Below are 18740 nucleotides of genomic sequence, written 5' to 3'. Positions count from 1 at the left end.
CCTGATCTTTTAAAACTAATTAATCGGGGAGGATTTTTTTGGAAAAGGAAATTTAAAAAAACAAAAAAAAAAAAAAAAAAAAAACACACAAAAAAACACACAAAAAAACACATTTTAACAGTAAAAAAAAAAAATTACTAATGTAAATTGACATTATGCTTTTTACATGGCAACCAACAAAGGTTTGGGGAAAATTTGCTTCAAATTAATTAACTTTGAATAGAAGTGTATAGAATGTGGAGATAAATGTATTATTATCAGTGGCTTATAGCTTTGAGCTTGCTTAATATTAGTTAGTTTTGTTTACATGCTAACATTTGCTCATTACCACTAGAGATAGAAAACTGATCGAAACATGCAAAGTTTTATACAAATTTAAATCTTAAGCAAAATATGCTATTATTTCTATATAGTAGTACTAAATAATTATAGAAATGAAGTGACACACTATAAACTGTGGGCTTGTTTAGGAACAGAGTATCACTTATAAAAAGAGAGAGTGAACAAATTCACTTTCTACACAGCTCACCTCATGGCCAATCCCGAAGAACATTTTCAGTATTTTTTCCACAAAAAATAAAAGGTAAAATCCTCCAAATATGCCAACTGCCTTTGCCACGTAGTTATCCGCTTTAGGATCAAAACCCAGAGCCTGTGAAGGAAAAACAAAACTGAGCTTTTTAGTGGTTGAGAAACCAGGTGTTCTCTATTACAAAAGCAACAATAATCTACTTAGATTCTTGACCCGATAAAAATGTAAAAAATAAAAAACAAAATGGCACCTCCAAATCTTAACTGACCTCTGGTATGAGCTGAAGCACAGCATTGGAAAAGAGAGTCCCGATGGCCAGACCTATAAAGTAAGTCAACACTTGGGGGAAATAAGGTTTCTTGGTGAAGGGGATCAGCAGCAGACCAAGAAGGGACGCCAGGTTGATGATGGTAACAGCCAGAAATCCATAACCCCACACTGTCACAACGGTGAACAAAACATTGGAATTTGGCAAACAATTATTGAATTTATTTGAGAAAACAGCAGCTAACAGGGAGGTTTAATGAGGGCCAGTAAAGTTGCTCTATTTTATCTTTTTGAGCAATTGACATTGGTTATATTCTTTCTGTTTCGAAATGTTGATAGTCTGTGGATAGCGAAGCACTAACTGCTAATATCAGATGCAAAAGGTGGCTTAAAAATCTTGACACCATGTCATGTGAGAAAAAGGACAAGCTTAGCAAGACTGCAACCACAAAGCCTTCATCAAGCAAACAGGAAGCTGGAGAAAACCCCCAGTAGTTCCTACAGAAATGACTCAACTAGCGGCTGGAAGAGTTATTTACAACTCCACTCCTACAGAGACAACAGTTTTCAGACATCGAGGATAAATTTGTAGACTGAACTTGTCACAGTTGGCTCTTTTATTTGAAAGGAAATCTGAAAAGGTTTTGATTTAATGAACGTAGTTTTATTTGGAGAGGGTAAATTCTTTTCAAGCCAGTGGAGGAAAGTCGGGGGCGAGCCGTATCTGTGTCAGCGGCTCAGAAGGGGAACCGGGTCGGCGGGTCAGTGGCTCCATGAGTCAGCGCTCACTGCTGGAATCACGCCACAATCAATGACAGACGTTAATGGAGACAGAATGCAGTGGGATGACGGACGCTATCATGAGACGTCAAAACTAATAATAAGAAGACTCGAAGATAAATTATTATTATTTTTTTAAGTGATATAAATTTAAGTTAGATAACGTAGCTCTGAATAAACTGGTAACTCTCTCCCCAAAAGGTGGCTGAATACAAACCCAGGTCATATTTTTACTTGAAGTTTGTTGGTTGTTTAATGATAAAATGTTGAAAAGTTCAAGGTGGTATAAATGCATCTGTTTCACCAGGAAGGACAAAATAATACAAACACTAATAATTACAGTCTGCCGGCAATTTGGCCAGACTTTAGAAAGGGCTTACAAGGGTGGTAACCCAGGGTGTCAAGTTTTGAGGGGCGCCCCCAATTTTTTTGTTTTGTTTTTTGTGCTACATATTAAACTTGTTTTTTCTTATCTAAACAACACTCAAATATTAAAATTATAAAGTTGCATCACATCTATCTGGACCAACATGGAGCCGCCTGCTAGATGTTTTTAACCAACAAATATGAACAAATATGTAACTATGACTTATATAATTTCTGACTCTGACCTTTTTATAGAACCAGAGTTGAGATCATGTAGGAAAAATGCTACTTGTGATGCATTCTGCCTGATCCTCCCATTTTCATTTACACAAAGAAAAACCTCAGTAACCTTTAAAAAGGGATCTACCTTCTGAGTCACTGTGGCTGAAAGTGTTGCCACATTTCTAATTTAAGGCAGTAAACCGCCTATCTAATCTCGCCTTATTAAGAAGTTCAACAGGTGTTGAAACGCAGCAGCTCACCAGAGTAGTTGACGGAGGGCACCGTTATCGGGTCGACGTAGGGGCATGAGGGCAGCAGCACCTGGGTCAACACAGCAGGACAGATTCGCCCCAGGTGTTCCACGGTCAGCTCAGTGACGTTACCGAAGTCAAAGTGGGACAAAATCTGCTCCGCTGAGGGACACTGAGGGGCACACAGAGGATATTAGATTTATTTCTTCCATGCTTCTGGTTTTTTGCTGTTTGGAGAGTTTCTCTTTCCACCTGGATGCTCTGATTGACATTATATTGAACCGTAAAGTTTTATTGTTATTACACACAGTCATGGACAGAGTTTAAAAATAGTCTTTGTGAAGATGCGTAGGTTTCATAAACATTTTTCTTTTACAACTTTGGCTGTGTTGATTAAAAAATAAAAAAACATTTAAAAAAGATAAGTTGTGTATTTTGGGCTGTTTTCATTTTTTACTATCTTCAAAATCATAAGTTTGCATATATTTCTTTAGTATTTAGTAGAATACCTCACTCATAGACACTGTTTAAGCTCTGCCCATAACTTTACTATGGAACTGAGATCAGTGGTTTGTGATGGTCAATATTTCAACATCATGTTCTTTCCTTATTGTGCTCTCTGTTTGTTTAAGCTCAGCAATTCATCCAGCTCCTTAATAATAATAACAAAAATAATAAAGGGGCAGTATTATGTGTTTTCCAGGCATGTAGCACCATTTTATAGCACAATCAAATAACTGCTACCTTCAGTTGGTATAAAACTATATATCAAATATGACATAAAATAAATTTTACTTTGTAATTTAATGCCTTGAAATTGGGCCTCTGTCTTTTTAAGAAACTCCTGCTCTTTCTGAAACTGCACCTTCAGGAAGTCATCACAACATGTCTCCTCTCTCTATTAACCCTTTAGCAATATATTTTTTTTACCAGCGTTGCACTGAGAAGTAGCTCCTATAATGAGCTCAGCAAATGCAAAGTTCCACCAGATGTTTGCTAATTGCTGCTGGCTAGTCTGAAGGAGCTGAGTGAGGGAGTCAGGCTGCTATGTGAGGGAAAAGCTTGGAAACTTTGAAACTGCAGGGGAGCTGCGTCTCGAGGGCGGAGCTAAGTCCATCCAGGTATTTTGCGCAGCCGTAAAGCTGCCACAGGAGATTAATTGATCATATTCACAAGGAAAATAAAAATGGGAACATATGTGAAATGAGACAGAATTTTTGCGTCTCGGGATTGGATATGAAGAGTCATTCAAACTTGGCCCTGCCAGCGCAGAACATTGATACAAACAGAAACTTTTTTTCTGTTTGTATTTCACATATGTTCCCATTTTTATTTTCCTTGTGAATATGATCAATTAATCTCCTGTGGCAGCTTTACGGCTGCGCAAAGCTGCCACAGGCAACCATAAATAAATGTATTTCTACAAATAAAATTAAAAAAGAAAATGAATGAAAAAGGCTCAAAACTGTTCACAAAAGTGAAAGAGTACACACCTCTTTGCTTTCCAGGGGATTTCCTTCACTTATTGATTCAGACCTTCTGGCTGAGATCAACAGCAGCATATCTTCGAGCTTCGCTGTCGTAATTGATTTATTCTCACCATAAAAGTGTAAAATGTTCTCCAGAAATTCCTGTCCATTCCGCCCAGCCACCTCAACGCCGTGGGTGACCGCACTCAACGCCAGAGCGCACGCGGCGAGCCATTTCACATCAAACATCTCGACTTTTTGTTTGTTTTTCCGGAGTGCAATTTCTCCCGAGAATAAAACCCACTACAACAACCGCCGCGAGAGCATTTAAATCAGCCCCGTAAAAATCACTTTGTCCGTGGAGTTTGAGCCATAAAGTTTTGCAGAGATTTCCCCCCCTCCTCTCTCTCTCGTGATGACTTGATTTCGACGGGCTCCTCGTGCGGTTTGAGCAGCTCGGTAGGATGAGTCCCTGCTCCCTGAGGTGGGTGAGGTTTAAAGATCAAACCAGAAATAACAGGGGGGGGGGGGGGGACCGAGCGAACGAGGCCGCGCGCGCGCGCGCTCTTTTCCACGCTTCATTTTAATCCCGATTCAATCAACAACAACAACGCGCTCACACCATCAAACAGTGAGGAAAGTAGAGTATGACATTCAACAGGTTATGTTGGAAAATGTGTGACGTGGCAAAACTGAGGGAGCGCGCGCAGGATGTAAGACTCGCTGTACGTCTTTAGTTGATTATATCTTCGTGTAGACAGTGACATATAAACATAGTAAACGTAAATAACACTAAGTGGTGTCGCCCCCTTGTGGCATCACATGGTTAATTAACTACCTAGATATATAAGGGGTGTTCAAAAGTGAGGCTCAGGGGCCATTTGTGGCCTTCTGACAGAATTTTTGCATCTCGGGATTGGATATGAAGAGTCATTCAAACTTGGCCCTGCCAGCACAGAACATTGATACAAACAGAAACTTTTTTTTTTGTAATTAAGGGCAAAATTATTACCAATTAAAATCTTTTTACAATGGAAAATGCAAGAAAGTATTTGTTGTTTTCTTTCATAGTAAATAGGGTCACATCCATCCAATTACTTAGAGTTAAAACCAGGTTAGGCAAATTTGGCTAAATCTGTTCTTATGGTTGAGAATAGAGTAAATTCTTCTGGGGTTTTTTTCCCCCAACAGAGTCAAAAATAATTAACTACATATCTTTCTCTTTTTGTGCAGAACCCAAAAAGATGCAAAACGTCCAGTTGTGCATTTAGTCAACCTTATTTGTATAACATTTTCAGCACCTAGGCTGAAGTGAGCTTTATTAAGTGCTCTATTAAAACATTTGCAATTTTCTCAGAATCAAATTAAGCCTTATTTTATAGAAGTCAGATAACATATCAAGTTGCTTTGACTATTTGGTTTTGTGGCTATGACTTAATGCATCGTAATGGAGCCTTGCAGGTTTGCGTCACTAGATGTCCAACCCAGCATCGATGCTTTTGCACCATAAAAACATAATTCAGTTACCAATTAAAAATGCAATAAATGTTACAAATGCCATCAAGAAAATATACTGAATTATGAATCAAAGGCAGCTCTAAGCAACTGGAGTTTTAGCCTTAATATAAAGGAACTCAGTGTTTTGGCTGTTTTCTAGAAGTTTGTTCCAGACTAAATAAATTGAGGTTTGTGGTTTTACCAAGATAAAAGGTAAAAAAAAAATAAAGCTGAAAATGTTACAGCATTCTGAGTTAGAGATCAGTTAAAGTCACGTGTTTGTCACTCCCTCACCGCTATCTGTGACATGTTTACCTTCCTGACCGACTGAAGCCACTCTGGCGTCAAGCTGGGAATGGGTGTGTAAAAATCTAAAAATAAATAAATAGTCCTTACAGGAACTGATTAAAAGTGTCCTCTACCTTAATAACATCTATAATTAACTGGTTACTAGCAGCTTGAAGAGAATGAGTGCATCATGTGTGAATCACCGTGTCCCAGCGATGCCCTTCTACCGGGTCACACTGTTTGAGCAGCACAATGTCAACACAATGCCTCAACTACATTTTAAAGTATTTTGCTGCAGTTGCTAAAGCAGCAACTGAGGACGAGTTCAAAAAGTCAAATTCACTTTAAAACTGACCGATAGCAGAATATTAATGTTATCAACAAGTGTATATAGGCAAAGAATGATTGGATAGATTTTTATTGTGAAAACATCAGGAAAAAGTAACAACGCTAGCTGTGCTTCCATTGACTGTATAATTTATATATTGAAATATAATTTGACGTATCGACAATAAGTTTGCTTAATGGACACAATTTCGAAAAAAATAGTTTAAAAAAAAGTTTAAATCTAGGATGAGGTGGTTTTAGGCGAAATTGGTTTATGTCGCAAAACCGCAATGAAAATACGAGGCACATGATTGACAACCGGATGTTGCCGCAAATCCCGTAAGAAGAAAATAACAGGAAGTAGTAAGGCCATGATGGTGCAGCGGCTTCTTACGAGAACAAACTTAATCACATGATTTTCATTGCATGTCTTGCATAATTGCGAAATTGTGTTGTTCTTACATTGGTGGAAATATCGACAAAGTTTTGGGCACATTTGTAACGCAGCTACTTTTATGATCATTACATTTAATTGTCAAATGTCTGTGGTACAAAACAATCCTGGTGGGAAGCATCAGAGTCCGATATGACAAAAAATGTGCAAAATCAAGCAAAAACAAAAAAGCAAGTTATTCTGCATTGTGGCACTCCTGACAAATTCTGGGAGTATGAATGCTTCATGTACTGTAAAAATTTCACATCCCTGAGATACTCAGCTGCTCAGCACATGCAGGACCTCACCCTGTTTCAAAAGCAGCAAATACTAATAATCCTATCTTTGTTGTTTCAGTAGGCTTAGGAAACAAAAAAATTCCTGATGGGAAGCATCAAAAGTCCCACAAGTGTGAAACATCTTAAAACAGAAGGTGGCAACAAAGGATCTAAAACATCCACTTCAACCGGCGGGTCTCAGATCAGTAAATGTCCGTTAAAGTTGTGACTGTGAGCGATCCGGACAGTTCTCCCACACTGGTGGGGCGCCAGGCATCAAACTTGACGGTTGTGTTTCTTGTAACCATCAGGAAGCCGTTGGAGCTGAAGCGACCGGGGATGTTTCCCACGTCGAGCCAGACGAAAGGAGCCACGGCGGCGGAGTGGAGGCTAACCGTGAAGCCCGACTCGTCCTCCTGAACCTTCGCCTGGCAGAGGAAGAAAAAAACAAAACAAAACAAAAATAAATCAACTAACACTTGATTAAAAAAGTTAAAGATAAGCAGTCGCTCATCTGTGTGGTAGATATAACCATGAATAGAGAAGTCTCAGTTGTTTTCCTTTTAGGTACTTTTGGTTTTCAAAACCAAACACAAACAGTTTAGAAGCTTCTAGAAAGGAAACCAACTTCCAGAAATCTGTGGCGGCTGTTTATTCAGGAGAGTTCGACATCGCAGCTAACAGGAAGGTGAACTTCTACTGTTAAGTTGCTGCGTTTCATCATTTTGAGGAGACCAAACGTAGGTCGAGGAATGTGCTGAAGTAGGAAGTGTTGGGAAACGTTAAGAAATCTCAGTCAATTGAAGAGTCAACTCACTGTACAGGAAAACATACAGGTAAATGCTATTAGCAATGCCAATCATGCTAATAGTGCTAACCATTCCATTTAAAAATTTTAAAATGCTAATTACTTTATTTTGTCATTTAAAATGTTAAAAAGGAGTTTAACTGCGGAGCTGTGTAGCATTGATGAATCTCTGCATTATGTCAGCTATGATATACTTTAATGTTACGATCATTGAATGAATGATTTATCTGTCTAACAAGTAACCATAAATCACAGCTATTTTCTCCACACAGTGTTTATTCATGTCATAATAACTATCATGATGTTTCGATTGTTAGTACAGACACGGTCTGAGGGATTTGTCTGGATTATCAAAATTTCAATGATGCAGAGGTGAAGTTTTGAAACCTGGGGTTGTTTCTGAGGAAGTCTTTGTGTTTACTTTACAATAAAAATGTAGTTAGGTCTGTTAAGTTTTCACCTTTTCCAGAGGGGAAAAAAAAAACATTTCTTTGCTACTTAAAGATGTTAAAAAGAAAAAGGAAACGGCTAAAATAGGAACTGGCAGATAAGGAGTTTACAAAACAATTAAAAAACAAATCACAAAACATTGTGGATTATATAATCTATTATGTGTCTAAAATGAATTTAGGATATCTAGTTACAGTAATGTTGGGTCTCTGAAGCCCCACGGCGTCTTTGGGTGAGCAGAGGAAGTGGCGGTTGGTTGGGCCGTGCTGCACCCCGTCTTCATCTTGTAGGTGGAAGGTGAGCAGGCAGGTGAGGCGGGTGCAGTGACCGCACCCGGCCAGCAGGGCGGCAACAGACTGTTTGTAAATGACGCCGGCGCTGCCTCCAGATACCAGCAGCGGGCTTGATGTCAATGTGCAAACAGAGTCCAGGTCAGCCCAGGAGTACACTGTGACCTGACACACACACACAAACACGCACACAAACACACACACACACACACAAACACACACACACACACACACACGAAAAAAAACAAACAGTTTCTGCTGATTTGTGACTGATAAAGAAAAAAATCAAGACATGTTGACAGTGGTTTACATTAAGAAAAAAAAACAATCAAGACTCTGAAAGCAGTAATAGACTAAATCCATAAAAAGATACAAATAAAATTAAATAAATGTGTAAATATTCTGAAAAATACACATCTTAAAAAATTACTAGGCATTATGGTCCTATTAGATGCCCTATAAATACATAGAGTTTTTTTTATACTTTTGTACCTTTTTTACAAAAAAATCTATAAATGTTTAATTTATTCCTCATGGCATAAACTACACAAAGTATATTTTGTTTAAAATTTTTCATTATGATTTCAAAATTTGTAAAACTTTACACCTCATCACTCCAATGGTTTAAAGTCTTTATAAAGGGAAGTTTGATGAAATGCTATTGCTCTAGCTCTATGATGGTAATGATTTTTAAATGGATTGTTTTTAATTTGAGGTATCCTCAGTTTTATTGTTGAACTAAATTCAAAATGGCGTCATATCCTTCTGAATCACCTAGAGATTCTCGACCCTAACTGAGCCACAAAATCATCAGAAAACAGAGATAATAAACTCCTGATCAAACCAAACTATACCTTATAGATCATGTTTGCTCGAGTCAAACACTAAATTTCCTTACAGCAGAAAATGAGCAGGCTATTAGCTATGAGTTAAAACCACAGGCTGCGAAAGCGATTACAAACTGTCGCCATGGTGAGAAGAAACTGAACTTTAAGGAGCTACGAAAAAGTCCGGTATGAAATGTCCAAAACTGAAATTTTGTGTTATATTTTTGTTTTTACATTAAGGTTCAAAAATGTATTTAATCAAATGATAAATAAGATTCAAGCTCTCTTTAATTTGTAGATAAACTGGACATTTCATTTCCTTTAACTGAAATCAAAGGTTTAATTCAACTTGAGGGATTTTTATTTGTCTTCTTAATGAGAAAATATCATAAAACAGGTCAGAAATCTCTGCCTCCTTGTCTCTCTCCTCTTCACAGTTATGTGTCACTGATACTTTTTGGAAAGTATCACCTAAAAATGTATTCATTTTTATGTTTAACTCATTTCAAAGGTGTACGAGTCGAAGCTAACCACAGCTCTGAGCTCCAGGTCATGACTCAGATCAGAGACGGCGTAGACCAACAGCGTGTCGTCATCTTCGAAACCCACAGGAAGGACGGCGGCGAAGAAGTTCTGAGCAAAGTGGTGCAACATTTTCCACTTCCCACCGAACTCTGCACAAAGAGAAAGCAAAACCCGCAGCGTTGCCTCGCAAGTTCAACTGGTCTCCTTGAAACCATTAAGATAACAGTCAGAAAAATGTTGGTCGAAAAATGTAAACAGAGTTGCAAAAGAGTAAAAACAAGGTATTCCAAATAGAGGTTCACGCACCGATTGATGACCAGGACGGCGCCTGCCAGATGTCGTTGAGCTGCCAGTAGAGGGCGCCCATTGTGTGACCTTTGCCCTCAATGATTTCACTTCGACTCCTCCGGTAAAACTCTGTCTGCGTCTTCACGCACTCGGCCTGCATGACCTGCGCAACAATCAAGACACAACGGAGATGACAAGACAGATTACTGAAATCACATTTTTATTATTGAAATAAATCACAACATATTTCAATTAAACATAAGGTTTAAACATATTCAAGGGTTTTTTTTAATAACTTTCATTTTGTTATACGTTTACCCTTTAAAGTCTGTTAAACATTTATCATAAATTCAGATTTTTTTAAAATTATGTTTTCATTGTGTTTCATTAAACAGTTTTTGACTCATCGGCTTGTTTTCTAATTTTTTTTGTAGCATAATTGATACGTCAGGGTTCTGCGTTCGTTTCATTGTCATAACCAAAAATAACTTCCATAAACACAATAAAACTAATATTAAATGTTACTTAAAAAGCACTCACAACTTTTAACAATTTAAGAAGCATATTACATATTTATATATTTCTATACATAACATGTTTACGCGATGCAGCAGATTGTTTTAGGAAAATATTTTGTTAAAGAAATAATCGTATCAAAAATGAGACGTTAGGCGTTAAAGGGATTAATGACAGATTGATATTTTATATGGACATTTCCCTTGTATATCCACTACAGCAAAACCCCCACGAAGCTATAAAAAAAAAACAAGAAAAAAATTGTAAAACAGATGAAAATATGAATCTAAACTATAATTTCTGTGCATCTTTGAATGTGTAGGACACCAGGTATGTTGAGAGGTTTACCTGAGTGACGTACAGAGTGTCTGTAAATCTCTTCAGGGGAAACGTGGAGTTCGGCAGGATAAAGTGAAGAGCGGCCTGCTGCAACATCAGGTGGTTCCCGTCTTCGTGATGCTGACGGTGGGAAGAGAAATTGCTGCTGTAGCTCCAGTCGTCTTGCACAGAAACCTGAAAACACGGCAACAGGAAAAAGATTCAAACTGTGAAAAATGAATATGGAAGACCAGGTCGGTTTTTATTTCTCATAATCTAAAAATTCAGAGGGCGAACTGCAAAGACGCAAAATCTTACCAAGTGTTTTTGGTCTAGTTTTTAGTGCAAATATCTTAATAGTTCAAATAAAACAAAACAAATTTGCAAGTAATTTTTCTGTAAGACACAGAAACTTGTTTTAAGTCAATAATTACTTAATATTTACTTTTAAAAAGTTCTAGTTTCACTGGCAGATTATTTTACTTATAAAATGCTAAAATGTACATTTTGAAATCAATATCAAATAATTATTGAGTTAAAACAAGCTCTTAGATTTTGTTGAAAAGTTACTTGTAATTTACTTTTGTTTGATTTCAAGTGTGTTACAACCTAGATCAAAAATATTTGGTAAGATTTCGTTTTTTCAAACTTTTTACGCACCAATAAATGAGATTTACAAGTTCAGATCTGATCATTTCTACGCCTCCTTCCTCTCCCTGTGGTCAGATTTATATCTTTAACTTTGTATCTTATATTCAGGTGGAATTAGAAAACATTTCGCCCCGTTACAACCACTCCAACATATTTTAGTTAGATACGATGCGGAAAACCACAACAAAATAGCACACAATGTTGCAGAGGACAAAAACTGATACATACATTTCAAATTTTTTTACAAATGATATGAAAAGTGTGGCCTGTATTTGTATTTAGCCTCATATACCCTTTTATCTCTAAATAAAATAGGAATTTTTATGGTTAACTATCAATGATGACTTTATTTCCATTAAAGGCTAAATTTATGGAGTGCACGAAAGAAGCAACATGCCTGACAGATTTTTGAAAATAGTGCATACAGTTTATTTTCAATCCACAATTATGTGCTGGTTTGAATTGGTCTAGCAAAAAATCCTCAAAAAACCCATTAAATTTTCTGAAAACAGGACAAAACACTTCTGTTGAATTACCGGCTGCAGAGTGGAGAAAGACGGCCAGGACTGGAAGCCGTACTCGGAGGCAAAGCGCGTACGTGGGAACGTTTTCCAGTCCCAGCAGTCCAGGAAGTAGCTGTAGAAGTGAACGTCTCCGTAGCGGGGGTCATACGGGTTCGCGGCCACCCAGCCCTCCTGCTCCGATTCAGCCCCGTTGGTCGGACTGGAGACGAGAAACGGACGACTTGGGTCCTCCTGGAGTGGATATATGTTGTTAAATATGATTTTCTCAAAGTTAAAAAAAAATAAAAAAATCCCCCTATTAACACTTTCAAATCTCAACCATGTATCAAACTCAAGGTTCGGGGACCAAAACCAGGTCGCCGTGGCTTTTTATCTGGCCCTCTACATTTCAGTGGGACCCATAAATTAATCCTTCAAGAAAAGAGTTGTGTGCTTAAATAATATCAATCAAGTCACATTGATGTTCAACAATTTTGATCAGTTTGCTACCAAATCACATCAATCAGTCGAACGTTTCTCCTAGTGTATTATAAGCCTGGTGGGCCACCAGGCTAAACATCTTTTTTTCTTTTTTTTTTAAATAGGGTTTAGGGTTGTCTTTACAACTAACAGTTACAGTAAAGACAGATTAAGCTAGGTTCGTAGTTAAGGCTTAGCAGGTTTTATGAAGGAAATCCACAGTCCAAGTTTTTCACAATTCTGTGATCGTGGAAAATTCATGCAAAATCAACAAATCTCCACATATTTTGTGCCAATTCATAATTGTGTTTATTGCAAATTTTCAGCAAAATTTTTCAAAAACATCGGGTTTATTTGATGTCAACTCCCACCTGCAGGTGGCAGTGTTTCTTATATCTACTAATTGATATTAAGTTATAGTCTGTGATCGATACCATAGCAAAAAGTCACATTATATAGAGCTAAATTGAAGTCATAAATTTTGAAAAAAAAAATTAAATAAAAATAAATATTTGAAACTGAAAAAAGTTTTTAAACTAAAAAATAAACTACATTTAAGATTCAAAATTCATTTTTGTTTCAGTTTAAAGTTTTTTTTTCCACTTTCAAATCTTTTTCTATCATTTTTTTTTCTTGTGAACTAACTTTATGGCCCCAATTTGGCTCCATAAATCTACCACCATACACAAGCTCAAATATTGCTAAAATATTTCTAAATTAACAGCACAGCATCATAAAAATCATTGTGAAATATTTGAGGGACGGATCAGTGTAATAAGTTATTCAAAATGATTTAATTTTAAGAAGACAGAGCTCTTTTTTTTATTTTTATTTTAACAGTCTGTTACTGGGTTTTATCAATATGTTCTGGCACGGCCGTCCCTTTAAGAACATTCATGATCTTGATTTGGCCTTAAATATAACCCCTCAAACTCTGACCTGCTGGACGATCCGCCGGATGTTGTTCACATAAAGAGTCACATAATCCTTCACGTATGTCGGCTTTAGGGAAGCCGGGATGTTGAACCAGTTCGTCGCCAAGGCAGCTTCATTTTCATTGTTCCCGCTCCAAATAATAATGGAAGGGTGCGACTTCAGGCGCTGCACCTGAAAAGCAAAAACAGTGAGCGCCATCAGTCCACAGCGTGGATGTTTCTCTGATCAGCTTTGCATTTCCACGTGCAAACGTTCCCGTTTACAGATGGGAAACAAACGGAAAGTGGATTGTGTCGCCGTGTTGCCTCACCTGCTGGACCACCTCTTCTCTCACCGTCTGAATGAAGTCGTCCTCGGTGGGATACATGGCACAGGCGAACATGAAGTCCTGCCAGACCTAAACACACATGGTTTAATGCTATAAATATTCAGAAATGTGTGTAGTTTATATATAAACCCATTTTTATAGTAAACGGGTTTCTTGATTGTGCAATAAAATGACACTTTGTGAGTGGAAAACACACAGTACTGCCCCTTTAAGAAGTTTTTTGGGAACTGGTGGCGTTTATTTGACAGTAATCAGACAGGAAGTGGGCAGAGAGATGGGGGGGAGCGGCTTTTAGGTCATGATTAAACCCACATTATGTAATATTAACACGCTATTTTACGTACATTTAAAACTTAAGATGTGTTTTTAAAACAGTTACATAATTATAGACATTAGATCCATTTCTGAGCTTCAGTTTTACGCTTCTTGTTTCTGATGTTGAACACTGCAGTTTCTGAACGTCATCTTCTCATTACTGACTGGATGTGATGAATCTGTGCAGTTGGTAGACGTTACCATGACTCCCAGCTCATCGCAGATGTCATAGAACAGGTCCTGTTCATACACTCCTCCTCCCCAGACCCGCAGCGCGTTCATGTTAGCGTCGACAGCCGACTGCAGCAGGTTTCTCAAGCTGCAGGACGAATGAAGCGAGGTCTTAGGAAGAATGTGATGTAAAAAAAAAAAGGAGTTTATTTAAGTAGAACTCTGAAAGGAGCGGCTGACCTCGCCGGTGTCACTTGGTCCTGGAAGGAGTGAGCTGGGATCCAATTGGATCCTTTAAGGAAAACGGGTCGGCCGTTGATGCGGAAATAGAAGCTCAAGCCCGGAGAACCGGCGATGGGCTCCTGGATGAGTTCCACAGTGCGAAAAAACACCTGCAACAGAGATCGTAATTGAAGACATTACATTTTTTATTATTTTAAGTTAATTCTACAAGTCTAATAACTTCCAGCAGCCAAATTTCCTTCGATTCTAACATAAACCTGTGGTGAGAAATTTACTTAAGTTAAGATTTTGAAGCCTGAAGGGTGTGTGAGGTAAGGGTGGGCGGTACAGACTTAAAAGTTTATATTTTGTGATATTTATTGTGATGATAATAAAAGTGACATAAAAAAGGATTTAAAACTTCTTTACAGTCTTTTTTTCGGCAAATGTATGGATGAGAATGCATGTTAATGAAAAATAGCCCATAAAGCACAAACACTGCTCATAAAAACACTAAATAGGCTTCGCTAGGACACTAGTTACACAAAGAAGTGTTTTTTATGACTAAACTGCACATAGTAAATGTATTTAATCAGATTTATGGATTTATTGATGCTTTCAGGAAACAGAGGAGAAATGGAATAATAACCATTTTCAAACATCATTAATTGTAATTTATCACTGTAACAATAAATCCAAATTCCTGTAATCATACTAAAATTTTCACGACGGTAAGATGATAGTTTGATCGTAAATGCCAGCCTGCTGCACTGCAAGCAAAACTGAAAATCAGAGGAAGAGCCTGACCTTGGATTCTTTGTGCAGGACCAGAAACGTCCCCAGAAAAGCCCTGACAGTGAGCAGGTAAGCAGGCTGATCGCCGAGTCCACTGGGCCACCAGAGCTTCACCTCTCTGATCTGGACAAAACAAGAAACAAAAAACCCCAAAAGAGGATTAAAAAAAAAAAAAAAAAAGATAAGAAAGGGGATTATTTAAATCTAAAAACTTCAACAGCGCTGTAGAGGGGGTACCTGGTTGATGTTTAAGGTGAAGCTGTAGTTGAACTTTCCCTGGAGGAACGTCGTCGGGGCAGTTCGTTTTGAGTTCAGCTCAGATACGGAGATTTCTACTTTGCCGTGGAACGACTGAACTGCATCAACCAGAAGCTCCACCTGCAGCCTCCACTGAGACGAGCTGCGATCTGGACCAGCAGAACAAAGAAACAAACCGGAACATTTAATGTCCTCTGAGATTCCTTTAAGATTCAGCCCATGTCTGAAAGCGTGTTTCCTCTTTTTTTATTCGTAGTTCTGAGCAAGAAAATGAGTCGGTGACGGATATCAGATGGAACTTACTGTACAGAGGAAGAGAGGAAAGCTGGACAAGCTGCAGGATGTCGAACGCCTCCAGTCGGACTCCTTTCCAAAGGCCCATGGTGGGAAAGGAAGGGCCCCAGTCCCAGCTGAAGGAGCTCTGCTCCTGCGTTTAAAAAAGACAGAGATGAAGATCAGCTTTAAAGAAAATAGAGACGTTTTCACGTGAGAACTACAAACTTTAAGGGAAATTCTTAGGATCCTTTTTTTTTTGGTGATAAACCAACAGGCAGCGATGCATCGACTTGTGGATTGAAGAAGTTTAGATAAATGAAATAAACACAGTGGAGCAGCTTGAACAGATTGCAGCTTCATCTTTTGAGCAAAATATAAATGTCACTCCATGTCATGCAATAATGTTTATTCTCTTATTTTAAAAAGGAATGGAATTATTTTTTTTCATTTGAATTTTTCTAATGTATTCTTATCTTGTATCACTAACTTTTTATCTGATTAATCGTCAGAATAGTTGATTACTTAAATAACCATTAGTTGTAGCCCGACATCAAAGATGCATGCGTGAGAATGATCCGGTCAGAAGTCCAGACCCACATCGGACGGAGAATCTCAAGACAATCAGACAGAAAGGAAAACAAAGTACGGGCTGAAATTTTTTGTCTACAAACAAAATTTTGTCGTTTTGTATTCAAGGCAAAAGCATATTTCCTTCTTACTTTTCGAATGAAATTGACGTGACATTCGCCTTTCTGGACGTCTGGCGGACATTCAGGAGGGACGGCGTAGGAAGAGTGAGCGTTCCTCCGCTCCACGGCGTACAGGACCGGAGAAAGGAAAGCCACTTCCAAAACGTTCTCGCCGTCTTTCAGCAGATCTCTGACGGAGAAGTCCTGCTCTCCACACAAACGAGAGAGAGTTTTAAAGAGACGGTACACTGGTACAGATCAACACCGGACCCGCTTTCGAGCCGAACTCACATATCTGCGAAACATGTTGTCTGTCTTCCCCAGGACGATCCCGTTAAGAGAGACGGACGCGACTGTGTCCACGCCATCGAAGACAAGCAGAGCCTTCTGTTTGACCCTGATGTAGCGGAGAATAAATAAACGGGTCATAAAAATCAACCAACAATATTACAAACGAGAACACTGACCGTATCTGAGGAGACGCAGTGAATGTGGTCGTATATGTCCAGTTGTCAAGGGCGATCCATCGGTACAAAACATCGTTAAACCTGAAATATGGGTCCTAGAATTAAAAAACAAAACATGATTTAATTGGACATCACCAATCAAAAAACTATTTTACAACTTAAACAACATTTTTCTTGGCAACTCACGCACAAAATTAGAATATGTGTAAGACAAATTATACAATGCCATTTTTCTAAAAGGTAATTTAACATTTGGAGCTCTAAATGAGTTTTATTTAGTCCAACTGACAGCAAAAATGGCTTTTTTGGATGTAAGAATTGCACATGCCTGTTTTAGTACATTAAGTTTAATGGTATTTATGTCTAGAACTGAATAAATTATTTTCAGCTTATAAAGCAACATCATATTCTCACAATTACACAGAAAAAAAAAATTAAAAATAGAAGGACGGACCCTGGTTGAATTCCCGGACTGGTACTCCGGTTCTCTCCCAAAGTCCAAAAACATGAGTATTAAGTTAATTAGTTTGTCTAAACTATATGGCGTAAAATTTACACCAAAAGGAGCACTGCTTTTAAATCATAAAGTGTGTGTAACATATTGAATGTGCAATGAGGGTGTAACTCAGTGACCACAAGGGCATTGTATGGAAAGCCACGTGGTCCATAAATCGGTATATTTACAGCATGTCACGTAAAACCCCCCACCAGTTGTTTATGGCTTAGAATGCCATAAAATACAGCAAAAATCCATTCACATGTTGTAAGACTACCTGGTGAACTAATACGCTCCACACGCGCATTGAGTGTCCAATGCGCTCCTGGTCACTGAATTGTGCATGTATGCATGGGGACAATCGATACAGGCTTGTGGTGAATTAAAACCACGACTTCTGGTGTAAATTTGACACCATAAAATGGCCCCTTGTGATTCTCCAAGGTTTAGCAGGTATAGACTATGGATGAACTTTTAATCAAAGGTCATGCCAAGATTTCTTTGTTTTAGCGTTCCTCTTCCCTCTGTATCGTCCAGAGTCCTGTGCTCCATCTCATGCTCTCTTCTCTTCAGCTCAACTCACTGATTTTCTATAGTCTGGGGATTGAACTGGGTGTAGAAAGTCAATCAAAAGAACCACCAATAATCCATTTTCAGTTTTCTACCAGAGGTTGCTAAATTTTTTTGTATAAACTCTCAAGAGATAATTTGGTATCCGTGTCTCATCAAGGCAACAAAAAGTCATGGATTACCAATTAGAAATTACTATTAAATCTAATGATGTTCGTATCTCTGTTTGGCTTTCTAACAATAAGGTCAGACAGAGGTTTAAAGAGGGGCAGCAAAAGTAAACAACATGGATTAGTAGTGCTTTGCCACCTCAGCAGCACCCAGAACATGTCATCATCTTTGCTGCCCACATAATGAGTTGCTAGCATGTCATGACATTGAAGAGATTATAATTCTTCAGTCAGAGGCCTCCACAGATTTGCTGCCAAGGCTGACTGCTACATGAATCCTTCCTGTATCAATATTCCAAAATGGCTCTTTGAAGATACTTGGATGATACAAGTTATACTTAACTTCCCTCTGGGATTGGTAGAGTATTTTTAAATGAATTGAATTAAATGAAAACCCCTTTTTCACATTTATTTAAATTGATGGTCAACAAGATCCCAATAACTCTTCAACATAATTTAAAAAAATTTAAATTACTAATATGGGAAAGTACTGTAAATACTGCCTCTAAAGCTTAGGGACTATTCTGCATTGCATCAGGAAATACCAGCAACGATTTTTATTCCTGCGGAACTTTCTATACAAGCCGTATGCTTAGTAAATGAGCTCTTTGCACCTCAGCTTCCACGTTCGGGGTAAAGCGGCTCGATTGTTTCCGATCCAATACACATATCATTTACATT

At 38.1% G+C, this 18740-nt stretch overlaps 2 protein-coding genes across 2 annotated transcripts in view; both read right to left on the bottom strand.

Moving 5' to 3' along the window:
• Nucleotides 1-4874, bottom strand: part of slc39a8 (solute carrier family 39 member 8) — a 14341-nt gene extending 9467 nt beyond the window's left edge. Inside the window, exons 1-4 of the mRNA XM_015039914.1 lie at nt 3912-4874; nt 2428-2590; nt 801-970; nt 530-652 (exon numbers count right to left, since the gene is read on the bottom strand). Of these exons, the coding sequence (XP_014895400.1) occupies nt 530-652; nt 801-970; nt 2428-2590; nt 3912-4136 (681 nt within the window). The 5' untranslated portion in view covers nt 4137-4874. The remainder of the gene's footprint in view (nt 1-529; nt 653-800; nt 971-2427; nt 2591-3911) is intronic.
• Nucleotides 4875-6074: 1200 nt separating this feature from the next.
• Nucleotides 6075-18740, bottom strand: part of manba (mannosidase, beta A, lysosomal) — a 17215-nt gene continuing 4549 nt past the window's right edge. The window contains exons 2-17 of the mRNA XM_015039908.1: nt 16824-16918; nt 16648-16753; nt 16387-16560; nt 15695-15818; nt 15371-15540; nt 15146-15256; nt 14357-14508; nt 14147-14264; nt 13613-13699; nt 13306-13473; nt 11920-12138; nt 10763-10927; nt 9917-10061; nt 9617-9759; nt 8163-8423; nt 6075-7138 (exon numbers count right to left, since the gene is read on the bottom strand). Of these exons, the coding sequence (XP_014895394.1) occupies nt 6914-7138; nt 8163-8423; nt 9617-9759; nt 9917-10061; nt 10763-10927; nt 11920-12138; nt 13306-13473; nt 13613-13699; nt 14147-14264; nt 14357-14508; nt 15146-15256; nt 15371-15540; nt 15695-15818; nt 16387-16560; nt 16648-16753; nt 16824-16918 (2463 nt within the window). The 3' untranslated portion in view covers nt 6075-6913. The remainder of the gene's footprint in view (nt 7139-8162; nt 8424-9616; nt 9760-9916; nt 10062-10762; nt 10928-11919; nt 12139-13305; nt 13474-13612; nt 13700-14146; nt 14265-14356; nt 14509-15145; nt 15257-15370; nt 15541-15694; nt 15819-16386; nt 16561-16647; nt 16754-16823; nt 16919-18740) is intronic.

The sequence above is a fragment of the Poecilia latipinna genome, unplaced genomic scaffold (genome assembly GCF_001443285.1).
Source record: "Poecilia latipinna isolate Pla-1442-1.1 unplaced genomic scaffold, P_latipinna-1.0 Scaffold489, whole genome shotgun sequence".
Lineage (NCBI taxonomy): Eukaryota > Metazoa > Chordata > Actinopteri > Cyprinodontiformes > Poeciliidae > Poecilia > Poecilia latipinna.
Note: the sequence above shows the minus strand (reverse complement) of the source record. Positions and strands in the feature narration are given on the sequence as shown.